Source organism: Microcebus murinus, chromosome 18, assembly GCF_040939455.1.
Source record: "Microcebus murinus isolate Inina chromosome 18, M.murinus_Inina_mat1.0, whole genome shotgun sequence".
Lineage (NCBI taxonomy): Eukaryota > Metazoa > Chordata > Mammalia > Primates > Cheirogaleidae > Microcebus > Microcebus murinus.
In genome coordinates, this window is record NC_134121.1 from 57,864,028 (window position 1) to 57,880,908 (window position 16,881).

A 16,881-nucleotide genomic window follows, 5' to 3' on the forward strand; every position below is an offset into this window, starting at 1 on the left:
AATGTGGTGCAAATGCAATGTAAATAGTTGCTGTATATTGTTTAGAAAATAACGACAAGCATAAAAGTTTGTACATGTTCAGTACAGGTACAATTTTGTAGGTTTGGGGTTTTTTTTTTAAATAATTTTGATCTGAGATTGGTTGAATCCGTGAATGCAGAGGGCTGGCTGTATGTGGCTCAATAGTGTTTGGTGTGTCTGTGTTCTGTAGTGTCAGTTGCAATGGCCACTGCTACCAGTACCTCCTGTGCTCATTTTCCAGGCTGGTCACACCATGTCATTGGCCTGTTTTGGAATCAATTCTGTGGGTTTGGGTTTTTTTGTTTTATAGAACAATGAACACCTTTCTTACATGAGCTGAGACAGGAGGATGTATTTCCTTTTCTGGGCCTTGGTTTTCTTCAGATGGAAGTTCAGCTCCTTGCCCTCTAGCACACAGCTGGCTGCTCAGCCACACTGGCACAGTCTTGATGCAATGCATGCAAGAAACTTGCCCTGCTGGGACTGCTCCTCCAGAAAACTGATTTTAGCATTCTTTTTCCTTTCTTCTGAATTTTTTTGGATCATTTTTTAACATCTTTTCCTCCTGGGATTCAGCTACCCCCCCTTCTTATGGCCGAGGGGCAGTGCATAGTGGAACTCATACCACCGTTGGTACGTGTGCCGTCAACGAGCATGATGCAGTTGCTCACCAGGGTCTTGTTGCAGGACAGATCATTATCGGATGCATCATAGACAACATCAGTGAACCTTGTTTTGTGAATACAACACTTGGAGCCCCAAGGAAGTTCCCCTCAGCCAGCCTTAGGGCATGGTATTTCTTGTTACCTCCCTGCACACGGACTGTGTGAATAGTGTTGGCAGCTGGGCATGCCAGTCGTACTTCTGCTTGTGGTAGGGTTTTCTGTTGCCCCCAGTCTTGCGGTGCTTGTGTCAGTTGTCCCAAGAGATGCCCATCACTCGGCCAAATTCTGTGTTTTGGGACTGAAGTGCACTCAGAAAAGAAGTCAGGTGGGGGTGCTCAGAACCACAGCACATGAGGGAAAGGGAAAGGAGTTGGAAGAGAGAAGACTTGGAGAGCCAGTAGTTATGTTCTGATGTTTGAAGGTCTGGTGAGTGAAAGGCAGTGGCGGTCAGATGCAGAACTTAGAGCAACATGTAGAAATTTTAAGTTTGTCTTCACATAATGAAGGACTGTTTGTCATCTCTGACCAAAAGTGGATTGAGTTGTTTCTGGGGATTTTTCAGACAAATTTTAAGAAACCATCTGTCATGAATGTCCTATAAGAAATTTGTGGGTTGGGGTTGTACTAATTCCCCAAGGATTTCCCTGGGAACCTCCTGGGAAAGGACTTGAGCATTAGGGCAAAGTTGAGAAAAGTTGAGTATTCTCTAACATTTTTATCTGCTGACTTTAAAAAGTACAGACAATGGATATTGCCCTAATTTTTACCACTCTGATGTGTGGGCTTACTGTAAGTGCAAAGTCCCATATTTGGGAGTTTGAATGGGAGATGACAACTCAGGACCCACCTGTGCAGAGAGCCTTTGGTCCTGTCCATCAGCCTGGGGTGGCAGGGACTGGGCTCTGCAGAGGCTGAGTTTGCCTTAAACTAGAGAAAAGGAGGTCAGAGGAGGAGCCTGAGCACTCTGCGGGAGACTGAACGTGTGGGCACTTCTGTTCCATTATTTGTTTTGCTTTAGGTTCAAGTTTCTCATCTTCAGGAAGCAGTCTAATGCTTATATGTTCTGATTAACAGAAGGTGGCACTGCTGTCCTAGAAAAAGCCAGACTAGGAGTGGCAGTCCTTGTGCCAGCTTCTCACTCCAGGGAAGGGTGCCTGGTCACTGAAGTGCTTCCTCCCTCTGTCTACCCTTGGCACCTGAGCTTCCTTCCTCCACTCCCGTTTGTCCATGTTTTACCTCAGTTGCCCTGGAATGTTTTCCCTTGTTTATTTTTTCTCCACTCCTACAGTTCCTGTGGATGAAGGTATTTCCACTTACTGTCCCTAACACACCCTTCCTTTGGAAACAAAGTCAGGGATTGGTGACCTCTACAGCAAGAAAGATGGAGTGGCCTGTTGCCAGCTAGCTGGGAGGGACTAGGATCTCGGCCTCCCTGAGCTCTTGTGGTCCAGGCTCTGATGTAGGAAAAGAATCCTCTTGGCCCAAGGAACAAACATCTGTGAAAACAAAATAGTATCTCTGGGTCATGGATGTGGCATCAAGGGGAGGAGGGGATTGTTCTGACATTTTTTTAAAGGTGTGTGTAACCCCAGTTAAAGTAAAATAAAACATTTTTTAAATTCTTAGAGCCTGAAAGTAGTACTAAAATGTGGAGTTCACAACACACAGCCAATCTAGTGGAGTCGAGGTCAGAGGACCTGGATTGCACCCTGGTTTGGCTTCCCTCCAGCTGTGGGACCACAGGCACATAACTTCAACCTCCCTTGGCTCCATCTGTGAAGTCAGGGCTGTGAGGCCTACTTTACAGGGTGGTCAGGACTACATGAAAGTGCTTTTCACTGTTACTAGTACTTGGCCTTTCCAGCATAACTGCATCCGATTATACACCCCTATCCTATAGGTCAGAAGTTGCCACATTTTCTCAGCTCCCTGCCCTTGGTGTCTCAGTTTTTCACAGAGCTTCTAGGCCAAAAGAAATACCTAATAGTTCTGTTTCTTAAGTGATTAGCTTCAAACAATAATCATTACTGTCCTGACAATTTAGTAGCCATTTGAAAAAATAATACAAAACTGTGTGGTATCTGACAAATACTGAGTAATGCTGTGTTTCCTGTGAAATTTTTAAATATACTGTGGCACCTTTGTGAGTTTGCTGCCATACACTAGGGTCCCTTAATACACAATTTGGAAACTGCAGTGCAAGAGTGTCTTAGAACTCCAGAGTGGGGAAACTTGCTATGAGTCCTTACCTGTTCGTGGAGGCCGGGCCCAGCAAAGCAAATGGTTCCCTGCCTCCATTGGCTGTCCAGCCCCACTCTGAAGAAGGTCGGCTTCTCAGTTGCCTTGCATTATTTCTGTTAATTGACTCAGTCTAGATGAAGAGTTCATATTGAGCAGGACTGATTAAGTAATTTCCTCACTCTGTCTCCTCTCCAACTCTCCCACAGTCCTGGCATTTTAATGACCTTTCCAAGTACCAGAATCAAATCTGGAAACTCAAAGATGTCTAAGGAGCTTTTTTTCCCAGGAATTTTTTCCCAGGAATTTTTCATTGACACTGGTTTTAGGAAGAACATTTAGGAACTTACCAGCAGTTGCCCAGGCTAGAGTGAGTGCCATGGCGTCAGCCTAGCTCACAGCAACCTCAAACTCCTGGCTCAAGCAATCCTCCTGCCTCAGCCTCCCAAGTAGCTGGGACTACAGGCATTCGCCACCATGCCCGGCTAATTTTTTGTATATATATTAGTTGGCCAATTAATTTCTTTCTATTTATAGTAGAGACGGGGTCTCGCTCTTGCTCAGGCTGGTTTTGAACTCCTGACCTCAAGCAATCCGCCCGCCTTGGCCTCCCAGAGAGCTAGGATTACAGGCGTGAGCCACCGCGCCCGGCCATGTTCTCTTTATTGAACACATAAATAAAGAGACTCCAGAACATGTGCAGCTTCTGCAGGATCTTGCAGGGCAGAAGGTTTTCCTATTTGGGCTCTGGGTGTGTTTGCTGTACCTCCAGGCCTCTGAAGTCCGAAAGGAGGATGCTGTTACAGGATACTTAGGAGGGCAAGTGGTGTGGGATAGGAATTGTGCAACATTGGAAAGAGGTTATGTATGTACCTTTGTTGGTGCACTTCTGGAGAAGCCTGAGAATTCAGAATTACTTGCAGGATGGGAAAGCAAAGATTATCTATCTCTGGTCTCACTCTACCGTCCAGGCTGGAGTGCAGTGACTCCATCACTCACTGTAACCTCAAACTTTTGGACTTGAGTGACCTTCCAGCCTCAGCCTCCCAAGTAGCCAGGACTAATTTTGTTTTTTATTTTTTGTAGACATGGTCTCCCCTGTATTGCCCAGGCTGGTCTCAAACCCCTAGCCCCAAGTAATCCTCCTGCCTTGGCCTCCCAAAGCACTGGGATTATAGGCTTGAGCCACTGTGCCGGCCCAGGGTTTTGTTTTTATATTGTGTTTACTTTTATTGTTTTTAAATTATTATAGCAAGATTGAATGTTTTGTAAAAGAAAAAAAATCTTTTGATCCTGTGACACTAACAGTACAGCCATTTTTGTTCTTCCTTCTTTTATGTTTGCCTATGATAGTATATATATTTTTATCCAGTTTTGTTTCCATCTGTATGATAAACATCTTCAATGTTGCTACAGTCTGTATAATTATAACAGCACGATACAAATGCAAAATTAAGAATTGTATGGTATATGATTTATATCTCAAACTGATGTAGGAAAATTTTTTTAGATTTCTAAATATTTCAAATAGGGAATGATAAACAAAAAACCCCATTGAGATCTACGTTTGCTCTACTAGTGACACCAGTCATTAGCACCATACTTTTTCACATCAATTCCCGCATTCTCATATTTACTTTCAGCTATATAGATTAAATCCAGAATTACTACATTATAGTAATGAAATCTGAATGTATTTTTATACTTGTTATTGAATAAAATGCTATGTGTGTAGTTTCTCTCCAGTCAGACTCTCTGATGGACAGGAAGCCTGCTGTGTTCTTTACTCAGGTCAGAAGAAATAACTCATCCTTTAAAGCTTATGTTCTTATGGTGGTTCACCCAGGAAAGGGGAAGAGTTTAGTAGAGTTCAGGATTTGGTAGGATTTCTTTTGTGAGTCCCTAGGAAGTCTCTAGGCTAAGGGCAGGGTGGCAGCACCCACTGTTTATATGATTAAGTCTGCAGGACCAGCCCTTCCGATCCAGTCAACTCAGACATTACTCACTGGGGCACCATGGACTCTGGAGCTGATCATCGTAGCTGAAAGGTAATAAATCTGGCTGTCTCCCCCTAGGTTGAGGGCTTAACACCTGCTTTCCTCTGTGGCCTGCTAAGGAGTCATTCCTGGAGAGGTATTTTTCCTCCTTGGTCTTTGTTGTTGACTTACCCAATGGTTTAACCAATGGCTTTATAGAAACCGTTACTGTTTGCAGCCTCTTAGAGGGAGAAAGTGAGAAGTGGAGAGGCCTTATAACTGAGCTCTGGAGCCAGCCAGACTTGGGTTTGAATTTCAACATTGCCATTTACTAGGCAAGCTGCTTCATTGTGCTTTACCTCAATTTACTCTTCTGCAAAATGGAAATAATAATGTCTGCTTTATAGGGTTATTATGAGACTTGAATAATGTATGTTAGCTTGTAGTGAGTTCTGTGTTGGGGACAGTTATGTGAGACGTAGAGTATATGCTTGGTCCCTAGATCTTGATTTTATTATCCCTTCTGCCCTGTGTTCTGCCTGCCATACCCCATGATCCTTCGAGTGCTGATTAGACGGAGGGAAAGAATTACAGTATGACTCACCTGGAACCAAAAAAGGAAGTGGCCCTTGGCCATGGCTGGTTTGTGAACCATCCACTCCTCTCACTGGAGATTGTAACGTGGTCCTTGAACTGTTCAGAATGCTCAAACCTACGTAGCATTTGGTACTTTCCTGTTCTCAACACAATGACTGGCCTTCTTTAGACTTTTTCTCAACAATGCTATGGTCACCTTGCAGAAGTGGGAGACATGGAATTTCTGGAATCGCCTAGAGTGGCCATGCTGGGGTCTAGGTGTCTGCCTGAGTGGTGATCTGATCTGATCAGCAGACAGAGGCTGGCCATAGAAGTCACTCTTCAGTTGTCCAGAGTGAAAGAAACCTAAGCCAGGTGCTTTGTCCTGCCACCTTCCAAAGAAAGCCTCACTCCATCTTAGGCTAAATGCTGCTGGTAGAAACATTGGTGGTTGCTGGAAGTTGTGATACCATTCAAAGAATGAAGAACGACCATTATTCCCCTTCTGACCCTCCTCTTGGCTCCACTGCACTGCCAGAGGGGCCACCTTCACTGCACTTGCTCTGAGTAAACTGAAGCTGAGACTCCCAGAAGCCCCACCCCACTCCCTGTGCTTCTGCAGCCGAGAGTGAGCCACTCCATGCCTGTCCTTCCTCCTGTCAGCCTCCTGTCAGCCATGCAAGCCCCAACATACCTCCTTCCCTTCGGGCCAGATGCCACAAATTGCTAACTGAGGTGTGGCTAGGCGCCTCCTTCCCCAGCTGGGACTCGTCTTTTTGAAATTATACGATGCAGAAAACTGCCTGTCCTTAGGGATTCAGCAGTTCTAACCTTTGTTCTGTTCTGTTTTAATCCATGCCCTATGAAAAGCTGCTGCGTGATTTCTGGGTTCAGTAGGATTTTGCTTGTTTGTATTCCTAACTTTGGAGTTATGTAAACTTTTCTGAGCTGTGCCTTAAAGACACTGGCATTCCTTCCGGCCCTGTGGATGATGCCTCCCACTTCCAGCCGGTAAGGAGATGGTAACAAGTATGCATTTCCACCCTCCTGGCTTTCAGGTATCCCAGACTGTTTGCCCCGGACGGTAATCTAACTTGTCAGCTTGGTGGCTGACCTCTGCCATGCAATAAAGCCTTTGTAATTTGGTGGCCATGTAGAGTCATGTGTCTTACAGACTTCACTTTGCCATTCTCAGCCTCACAAAACTGTCTCCTTTGTCTTTGTCTGGCTCCAAGCTCTCCCCCACCCATCAAAAATACCATCTTAAAGCTTAGAGATGCTGTTCTTGTGGGAAGCCTTAAAGAACAAAAGCCTGGCCTGGCCCCACCCCTGAGGGCTTGACTCAAATCCTTGGTGGGAGGAAACCTCTGTACCCAGAGACACCCACCCCTGACACTGGGGATGAGAGAGAGGAAGGGAATGGCCTTCTCTGACTGTCTTCTATGACTTTCAAGAAACGTAGAGTCCTCAGGTGTTGTGAATCAAAGTGTAGTTTATACTTGGAATCATCAGACAACAAAAGTCTCCCCTTGGGAAATGGTTTCCTGCGTTTATGTTGAAGTCTGGTTGGTTGCAGCACGTTCCATTCCATGTGATAGAATGTTACCAGCCATGCTGAGCCACGTCAGCTTTGTTTTAGCCAGATTTTTCAAGTAGAGAAAGAAACTGTTTCCTTCCCCCCTCCCTGCCTTTTCTTCAGTCTGCAGGGCCAGTTCTAGAGCTAGCTTGATAAGTCTTGGCAGACTCCTGTTTAACCCTTGCCTAGAAACCTCCTGTGGTTGGTGGAGCGGAGGCTTCCCATAAGTAAGCTGGGAGCAAAGGCAATTCCACTGTGTCCGAAGTGGCCCCACCAGCTTCCGCCCATTTTTGTGATAAATTGAGTGTTTCCATCCCCAGGCAGGCAGTGTGCCCATGGCAGGAGCCAGTCCTGGCCAACAGGATACAACTGAAGGAAACGTGCTGGTGACAGGCTTTCTCCAGGCTCCCCTGAGCGTGGGGGCCGGTGGCATTGGGACTGGGAGTGGATGTTCCCACGCAGCGCGGGTTCAGAGGCTGTGCTGGGCTCCGAGTCGCTACTGGCTCTCACTCCCTGCCCCCGTCCTTGTCTCTATCAGACCAGCATCATTTTATCCTGAAGCTTAGAGGTATTTTTTTAAAGTAATCCAGAATTGTTGCTTTCTTAGCAACCTGAAGTGACTCACATCTGTCTCAGAAAACCTTGTTTTGACTGTCAGTTTGATGTCCCTCAAGAGGGCTTCCTGGCGACAGCGTACCAGTCCTACTGAAAAAGCAGTATTGTCTACTGGTTAAGAGCACAGTTTCATGGAGCTGTTGTAAAAATTAAATGAAATCAGTAACTGAAGAACTCAGCATTAAGACCTAGAATTATTCCCCTCGACCGACTGTACTTTATTCCCAGTGCTGGCCATTGCCACTCAGTTTATGTATTATACATTACACAATAAATGCTCAGTAAATTATTTGTGGAATAAATAAATGAACTAACTATACAGTATTTCTGACTTTTTGTCTTAGGATTTAGGAGCATTAAGGCACAATATGTTAGAGGATGCAGGAAAAAGGCAAAGATCTAAAAATTTGCTTTCAGTATTGGTGTCCCCTCCCCACCATCTCCCTGTTGTGTGCCAGCCTTTTATTGCAGGGTTAGTGCCTTTGTTAGCTCATTGCTGCCTCTTTTTCTGACGTTTTCAGTGAATCTGCACATTAAACTGACTGGATTTGAACAGGTTTGGAGTCAGAGTTAAAATACTACAGCTGAAGGTAGCTGTGGACTGTGGAACCTAAACTGGACTGAAGAAAAACCAACGATCACTGGTTAGAAAAGAGCGTGTCTATATGTGTGTGTGAGAGAGAAGAGAGGGAGATCAGTGTTTGAGCACCTACATGGGCCAGGCACTGACTGTTCCTGGTAGTAGATAAGACAATTTGTGAGTGCTCAGGGTAGGGCAGTATATCCTCATTGGCCAGATGGGCATGAGGGTAGAGGAAGGCTGGGTCTGAGGTCTGCCTAGAGCTTGCTAGGCAAGGGGGGGGGAGGGGGCTATTTCAGGGAGCAGGTATTGCAAAGGTGTCCTGGGCAGGCACAGAGAGGAGGAAGCTGAAATGGCCCACAGGGGATCCTCAGGGCTTGTGGGCCACAGTGAGGATTCATTTTTAAAGTACATAGTGTCCAGATGCACTGGCTCACACCTGTAATCCCAGCACTTTGGGAGGCCAAGGCAGAAGTATCACTTGAGGCCAGGAGTTTGAGACCAGCCTGGGCAACATAGCAAAACCCCATCTCTAAAAAAATGAAAAAAATTAGCTGAGCATAGCACCTGCAGTTGCAGCTACTCTGGAGGCTGGAGGATCACTCGAGCCCGGGAGTTTGAGGCTGCAGTGAGCTATGATCACGCCACTACACTCCAACCTGGGTGACAGCAAGACCCTGTCTCTGGTTTTTTAAAAAATAGATACTCTGGGCCAGGTGTGGTGGCTCACGCCTGTAATCCTAGCACTCTAGGAGGCCGAGGCGGGCTGATTGCTCGAGGTCAGGAGTTCGAAACCAGCCTGAGCAAGATCGAGACCCCTGTCTCTACTATAAAGAGAAAGAAATTAATTGGCCAACTAATATATATAGAAAAAATTAGCCGGGCATGGTGGCGCATGCCTGTAGTCCCAGCTACTCAGGAAGGAGGCTGAGGCAGTAGGGTCGCTTGAGCCCAGGAGTTTGAGGTCGCTGTGAGTTAGGCTGACGCCACAGCACTCACTCTAGCCTGGGCAACAAAGCGAGACTCTGTCTCAAAAAAAAAAAAAAATAGATACTCTGTTCATTAAGTGAGACCCTATCAGGACATGGGCTGTCCCAGCTCTGTGGGATCATAGGTTTAGAAGGCATTATTTTACTAATCTGCCTCCCCAGCCGCCACCTACTTGTAAGATGCTGGATTACATTGTCCAACAGAAAACACCCAGTCTGTAGCATTCTTGCCCCTGGCCTTGGGGAGAGGCTACCCCATGCGCCTGTTCAGAGTGCGCTCTCTGAACCTAATACTTCCAAAGCAGGGAAGAAAATGTGGCACTTAGATTTGGCAGGATCTAGATACTGGAGGCAGCCGTCACTGTGTCTCAGATTTGATGCTGGAGCATTGTGTGTGCTTTTGGGGGCTGGTTCCAGGAAGGATTGATGAGGCATTGTTGGCTGTAAATAAACCCCCATTCTCTCAGTCAGGACTTGGTTTGCCCAGCTCACAGGGCAGCTTGTCCAGCTTCATGGGTCTGTATTGTTTTTGCTTCCTCCTTCTGCTCTGTTGAGCTTTATCAGTGGCTGGGCTTTTGTTTTCTCTGCAGGGGGTACCACATTACAGGTTCTGTAATTCCTGAGAACATTGTGGCCCCTGCCACCAACCTACAGCCATGGCTGCTGTGTCTTACAAGTCTCAGTCACGTTGATTAAGAAACCAAATGGGCAGGTGCAGATCACTCTTCTCCAGGGCCAGTCCTAACTGCCACAACCACGTCATGCTCTGGTTGTTGGGACTTTAGTCTCGGGTAAAGCCTGGGGAGGCTGGAGGGGTTCTGACAGAAGAACAGTCCTGGCCTCAGAGCTTATTTCCTTGACCAGCTCAGCATTTGAGCCCCTCTTGCTCTTTCCTCCCTCCCCTTTTACGCTGGCTTTTGTTGGGAAGCTGTGGGTTTTGTTTTTTATTCTTCCTGTGTCTTAGTTGGACTTGAATAGAAAGCTGAAGAGGTTTACCTAATCTCTTCTCCTAGGTGTTGCTTTTTTTCCCTAGGTGAGACACTTTGTTTTCATCTTCATTATGAACTGGGTCTGTTCTGAGGGGCCTGCGCTGTTGCCTGCATGTCTCTGGGCTGTGGGTTCCATGCCTCTGGCTGATGCGGACAAATGTCTGGAATATAGACCTCCAGGCTAAGTTCATTACTTTGACTGAGACTCTCCACCTGGATGCCAGAGAGGTGACTCATACAAGTCAAGACAGGTGTCTCTTATGCGTTTCAAAACACTGCTTTGGGGAAAGAAAAGAGGAACAGTGGTTTCTTGTTGCTTTTTCTTGCATCTTTGTAACTCTCCCTTCCCCCTTCCCCCCACTTGTTTCAATGGAGAATTTAGGTGTAAATAAATGGTTCTAAAAAGCATCTTTGGGGTGTTCATCACAATCCTCACATCCTCACTGAGCTGTCCTCAGTGGTGATGTTAATGTCCTGGACCCATCTCCATTTGAAGACCAGGTGTTGCAATGGCTCTAGGCCGTTCATTGTGGAGTGGGATTAAGCTGTTTGGGCAGAGTAGACACTTTGGGATCCAGAGAATTTGGGTTGTTCTTTCTTCAGGAGCTGCTCGGTATAGTGACACAGACACCCAGGGGCCCACCAAGCTCATAATCAGCTTGTTGGTCTCAGGGGCAGAATTACATTCTAAAACATGACAGGGTGTGGCCAGCAGGAGGCAGATTCCCACTGTTTGGTTCTATAGCCTTCCGGTCCCAAGGGTGCCTTGACACCAGTGGGAATCTGAACCAACACAGACTACGGAGTCTAACGAGGAGACCTCAGTGCCGGAGTTCTGCCTGCTTCCTGAGGCACGCTGACTTGTACAGCTTCGGCGCTGGGCAGGCTCATTTATACCTTTGGCTTATAGGATTCTCTCAAGGCAGGAGAATCTTCTTGAACTTGGAGTTGTGTCCATAGTCCGTTGGTCAGCACTTTGCTCGGAGGCACTGAAAGTGCCAGGCGTGTGGGGCTGGGTTCTGCTGTGGGAAGCTTGGGTGTCAGGTTCAGGACTGAGTAAGAGTCGCAGCCCTGTGAGTTCAGGGTGTGTTCTGGGCACACCTCACACTTTTGTGCCACGAGGGTAGAAAAGCAAAGATTAGACTAGTTGGCAAATTAAAACCAACTATACCCAGTTTATCCTTTTTTTTTTTTTTTAAGTGTAGAAAGATTAATTTGGGGGGAAAGGAAGAGAACATAAGGTCAGTGTAAAGAGAGCCAAAGGGAAAGACAAAAAGGAGAAGAAACACTTCCTGTCTGTGATTTGTCCCATCATCTCTTTTCTTCCTGAGACGTGACTAAAGCACCTCAGCTAAGCCTGGCAAGGCGCTTGCGAAATGCAGGATCCCCACACCTGTGCACGCCCAGACACACCCTTTCCACCCCGGGCTGAAGAAGCCATGGGGAGGCTCCTGGCCTCTTTATTTACCTAAGGAGCCCCTGAAGTAGCAGGTGTTCTTTCCTTTAAAGAGACATTGCACACTTGGGCAGGATGAGTTGGGACTCCAGTGTGGGGATCCAGCGTCTTCCGAAGCTCTGCAGTTCAGGCCAGGAGAACGGGCGAGTGGGGCCTTCAGAGGAGTTAATGGGTCAGTCCCTGTCTGACCAGCCAGCTGGCTGGGGGGAGGGAAGATACACCCAGCTGATGTTTTCCCACAGTTGGCACTCAGAATGCTGTCCCCAGAGGGAAAATTTAAGGACATTTTACAGTCCTACATTTTGTTACTGGCACACTCTATAACACGGGTATCTTCAGAGTCACTGCTACAAAAGGGTTGTTGTTGGTCCCCTGAGAGACTGGTGTTCTCTGTAGAGCTGCTGATTTATGACTCCAACCTGAATTTCACGTGGCAATCCTCCAGGCCCTCCTCTCCACCCACTCCCAGCCTCCTCTCTGCCCACCTGATTGGCAGGGGGCGGTGGCCAGAAGAGATGGGTTGCTAAGCAGCCTGGCCTGGACGTTGTGCCCTTCCAGGTTGAATGAATAGCTGCAGTGTTCAGAGGAATCGGGATTTTGGCCTGTCCCTGAATCAGGAGGGACTTTTTGGGGAAAGGGGCTAGGAACTACTGGTCTGGTCTCGGCATGGAGCCATAGCTTGGGAGGGAGTTGGGTAGCCTGCCTTGAACCTTCTTTTCTGAGATGTGGCTTGGGGTGGCATTTCTTTGTGTAAAAAATGGAGCCTGTGGAGCTCTGCAGCTGTTCAGTGAACAACTCTTTTTGCAGAGTTGTTATCGTCTTAGCTCCTCCCTTGCTAACCAGAGGGAAAGGAAATGAGATCCAACAACTTTCTGTGAACTCAGCTTTTGCCATTTTGATCATTAGCATGTTGTGGCACTTGAGATCACTGACCTAACTGGGCTTAAGGGGCCAGAAATGGGGAAAACAGATAAGTTCTCACTATTTTATACTTGGAATAACAGAGGCAAGGGAAGGCTTATGATGCTGACCCTTGCCTTTTCAGTGTTAATTTGGTTTAGATGAAGCTTTTACTCTGGAGCAATGAAATCCAGAAGGTATCTGATAAGAAGCCTTGGCTCTTAGGTTTCTGCAGGGTGTGTGGATGTGGCTGTCATGGACCAGTGATTTTATTAAGGATTGGAGAAAGCTTTTCTTTGGAGAGAACATAAAGCCAGTGTAAAGAGAGCCAGAGAGGCAGATGGAGGCTGCCCCGAGCCTGGGGCTTTCTGAACCTAGTTAGTCACTTGTCAATGGCGCATTGCGTGCTTGCTTTGGAGTTTTATAAGTGATCCCTTTATCCTTGTGATAAAATCTCCAGTTTTTGTTCAAACTAAAAAATAAGAAAAGTCTCTTGGGAGCAGCTAATTTGTGGTTTTGTCTTGGGAGTTTGATGTAACAAAACAGTCACCTCTTGCTTCCTCAATTCCGGCAGTAGAGGCGGTGGTGCTATGTGCTGTGTTCGAGCAAGCTTCCTCTGACCAGGGGGAGAGCAGCAGGCAGGGTACAGGTCATCCAGGTGACATTTGCTCTCCTCAGCATTGGTGGTGGTCAGCACTGCTGGAGGGAGTAACCAGGGAGGAAAGACCGACCAGGGCTCTGGAGCATCCGGTTGCTGTGAGGAGAGAAAGGGGCGTTGGAGGCTTTGGGGTGCCAGAAGGCTCCCAAAGCATTGGCTCCCCTTTAGTGTACCTGACGCTAGTTTTACCTTTTCTCCTTTAAAAACCCTGAGTGGTCTCAGTGAGAGAATAACTGCAGCTCAGGAGACCTGGCCTTACCTCCTTCTGTTTCTGTTTCTCTTTTACAGGATAATGCAGAAGTAGAAAAGCGAGACCCCCAGGAATTAGTTGGTAAGTATTCGGGGACGCTGTGTCCATCCATGCCTGCTGCTCCACAGTGCTCTTCTCTGCTGAGAGTCCTCGTCCCCCATGTTCCCTCTCAGGGCCTTTGGCATTTCCTAGGATGCCTGGGTGAGATGCCTGGAGAACAATTCTTCTTTGAAAATCGTATTCATGGTGTGTTTTATTGGGCTTTGGTCAGCTGCCAATGTTGTCGAGAGGGAATTTGGGGCCCCTTCAGCTGGGAGCGCGTCTTGGTCTGTGCCCTGGGCCTGCTTCTGTGTTTGTGCCCCTCCTCCCCTCTCCACTGGTGTGTTCATGTTGCTCAGGGAATCAGCATGTGGCCTCTGCTGGCACTTTGCTCTGTCCCCAGGCGGGAACATGCCTCACAGCCCTGGAGTCTGGGTCCTTTTGTGACTTGAGAGAAGGAGGGACATTATGTTTCTGGAAAACAGCACACATCATCTAAGTCCTCTGCTAACCTTTTTAGAAAGCCCCTCAGCTCCTTTAGTGTGGCCATGGACTTTGTAATGGTTCCCAAAGCCTGACCCAGGGGAAGCTCCTGGTGTCTAAATCCAGACCTCACAGTGGGGCTGACCCTCCTTCTCTGTGGTGGCCATTACCAGCTCTCTCTGCCTGCTCTAACCCTCACAATGAAGGTTCCTACTCCCGTCCTGAAGGCCGTCCTGCAGAGCCCGCCCCTGTGTGCCTGCATTCACGGCTCCCTCGCTGCCACCCTGGGGGTTCAGAGCCCAGGGACTCAGCCTGGAAATGCTATTCCAGCAGTCAGCCCCTCTCACCTGTCCTTTCTCTGATTTGGACCCTTTTGCTGGGGGTGGGAAGAGCCCATTGTATCTTTCACTAACTAAAAGAGCTGGAAAATAGCTTTGCGCAGTTATCCGAGGCGCGATTATTGCTAATTGAAAAAAAAAAAAAAAAAAGAGCTGGAAATAATTAACCCTTTGCACTCAGATGTTGAGTGTAACTCGACACGGTTAGCAAAAATTATAGAAATTAAAATTACTCTTTGAATGTATCAATAATTTGAAATATAAAAAAATCAAAATAAATAAGTTTGTGTGAAAAGAAACTCCAATTTTTTATTCTACTGCCACGCTTTGTAAAATCTGGGGTATTTAAAAAATTCCAAGTAGAATAAAGGAATCGAGAAAAAAGCAAGCAGGTGCAAAGGGTTAATAGTTCATTATCTTTGTCTTTTGAGGAACGACTGGACAGGAACGTGATGACTCTGAGGAGCCCAGACTCAGCAGGACTCTGCCATGATCCCTGGGTTCTCTGATCAGTAGAATTTGAATATTTCAAATTCTATAAAAGCTAGGATTTTCCTAAAACCTAGAGTTTGCTCATTAGAAAATGGCATTGTCAGGGCACAATTGGCATTGAGGGCAGAGTAAGTGGGGCGCACATCTGCTAGGAAGTCAGCGGCCTGTCCTGAGTAGGTGGTCCACAGAGCCAGGTGTGGACGGGAGCCTGGGCCTCTTCCCCCCTCCCTTACTCTAGCCGGCCCTGCTGTTCATTCTTGGGGGGTCAGAGCAGACAGGGCAGCCTGTCCGTGCACCCTTCCTCTTGCTATTGGTGTTGGGCAAGCATTGGAATGTATGTGGGCATTAGCTGTCTCAGCCCCCGACCTCTTCCACAGCCAACTTGTCACTTTCTCTGTGCCACTTTTTAAAAATAGCTTTATTGAGGTATAATTTATATAGAGTAAGTTTTACCAATTTTAATGTGCCATTTGAAGAATTTTGACATATGTATATAGTTGTTTTAGCCTCCACCACAGTCACACTACAGATCACTTCCATCACTCCAAAACATTCCCTTCTGCCCATCCACCCCTTTGCAGACAGTTTTCCCCTTCGGCCTCAGGCAAGCAGCAGTGTACTTTCCTCACTATACTTTTTCCTATTTTAGAATTTCATGTAAATCAGGATCTCAACCTTGGCACTATTGACACTCTGGGCTGGATAATTCTTTCCTGTCCTGTGCATTATATCATAGGATGTTTGACAGCATCCTTAGTCTCTACCCACTAAATGCCAGAGGCACTCCCTCTCCCTCCCCCAGATGTGACAATGAAAAATGTCTCCAAACATTACCAAGTATCCCCTTGGGGAGACAGAATCACCCCCAGATGAGATACAGATGAAATCATAGGATTTTGCATAGCATCTTAAGCTTAGCAAAATGCTTGTAAGATTCATCTATGTTACTTTCTTTTTCTTGCTAAGTAATATTTCATTGTAGGGATACACCACAGTTTGTTTATATATCGACCCATGGAAGACACAAATGGATCTTAAAGCCCTGCATAGTTTTGAGGCCAGGCTCTGTGGCTCACGCCTGTAGTCCTAGCACTCTGGGAGGCCCAGGCGGGCAGATTGCTCGAGGTCAGGAGTTCGAAATCAGCCTGAGCAAGAGCAAGACCCCGGCTCTACTATAAATAGAAAGAAATTAATTGGCCAACTTATATATATAGAAAAATTAGCCGGGCATGGTGGTGCTTGCCTGTAGTCCCAGTTACTCGGGAGGCTGAGGCAGCAGGATCACTTGAGCCCAGGAGTTTGAGGTTGCTGTGAGCTGGGTTGACACCATGGCACTCACTCTAGCCTGGGCAGCAAAGCGAGACTCTGTCTCAAAAAAAAAAAAAAAGCTCTGCATAGTTTTGAATACTCTTACCATTTCTCATTGAATAATAAGTATTTAGCTCCTCTTCTCCAGAGCAAGGACGAAATTAGTTGAGTGCAGAGGGCTTCCATTCACGATGCTGTGCCCGTCTTCCCCTCTGCCTGAACTCAGCTCCTTTGTTTGCTCCCCTGGGTGTCGGGACTCAGGTTGCTCCACTGGTACGGGAAGCACTTGCATCTGTGTAGACAGGCCCAGCTTTAGCAGAGTGAGCAAGGGAGCAGAGAATCTACCTCATAGATGTCTCCAGCACGGGAGCTCCTTGGCAGAGCTGGTGTGCACACCCTGTCCCTGCCCTCCAGGCACCCCACCTGTGCCCATAGCTGTGCCTAGAACAGTAGTGCTAGGGTGGCAGTCCAGTTGGGGTCCCCATGTTGCTCTTCAGCTGGGGACACTCCACTGCCTCCTGAAGTTACACACACACACCCGCCTGCTCACCACATTCACTGTGCCCTCTCATAATAAGCGTGTCTCACCACTGCTGCTGCTCAGACTCCTACTGGCGGCAGTGGACACTGTGGTTATTCTCTGACTTAGGCGCACATGCAGGTAACTCACACTGACAGTAGGCTAGTAGGCTCAAGTCCTAAGGGTGGCTGCCCTTCTAGAATGCCCCCAGC

General features: G+C 47.2%; 1 protein-coding gene across 4 annotated transcripts in view; it reads left to right on the forward strand.

Moving 5' to 3' along the window:
* SAP30BP (SAP30 binding protein) overlaps nucleotides 1-16,881 on the forward strand; it is a 37,809-nt gene that overhangs the window by 10,651 nt on the left and 10,277 nt on the right. For all 4 annotated transcript variants that reach the window (XM_012778826.2, XM_012778825.3, XM_075994753.1 and 1 more), the window contains one exon: nucleotides 13,528-13,570. In XM_012778826.2, the coding sequence (XP_012634280.1) occupies nucleotides 13,528-13,570 (43 nt within the window). The remainder of the gene's footprint in view (nucleotides 1-13,527; nucleotides 13,571-16,881) is intronic.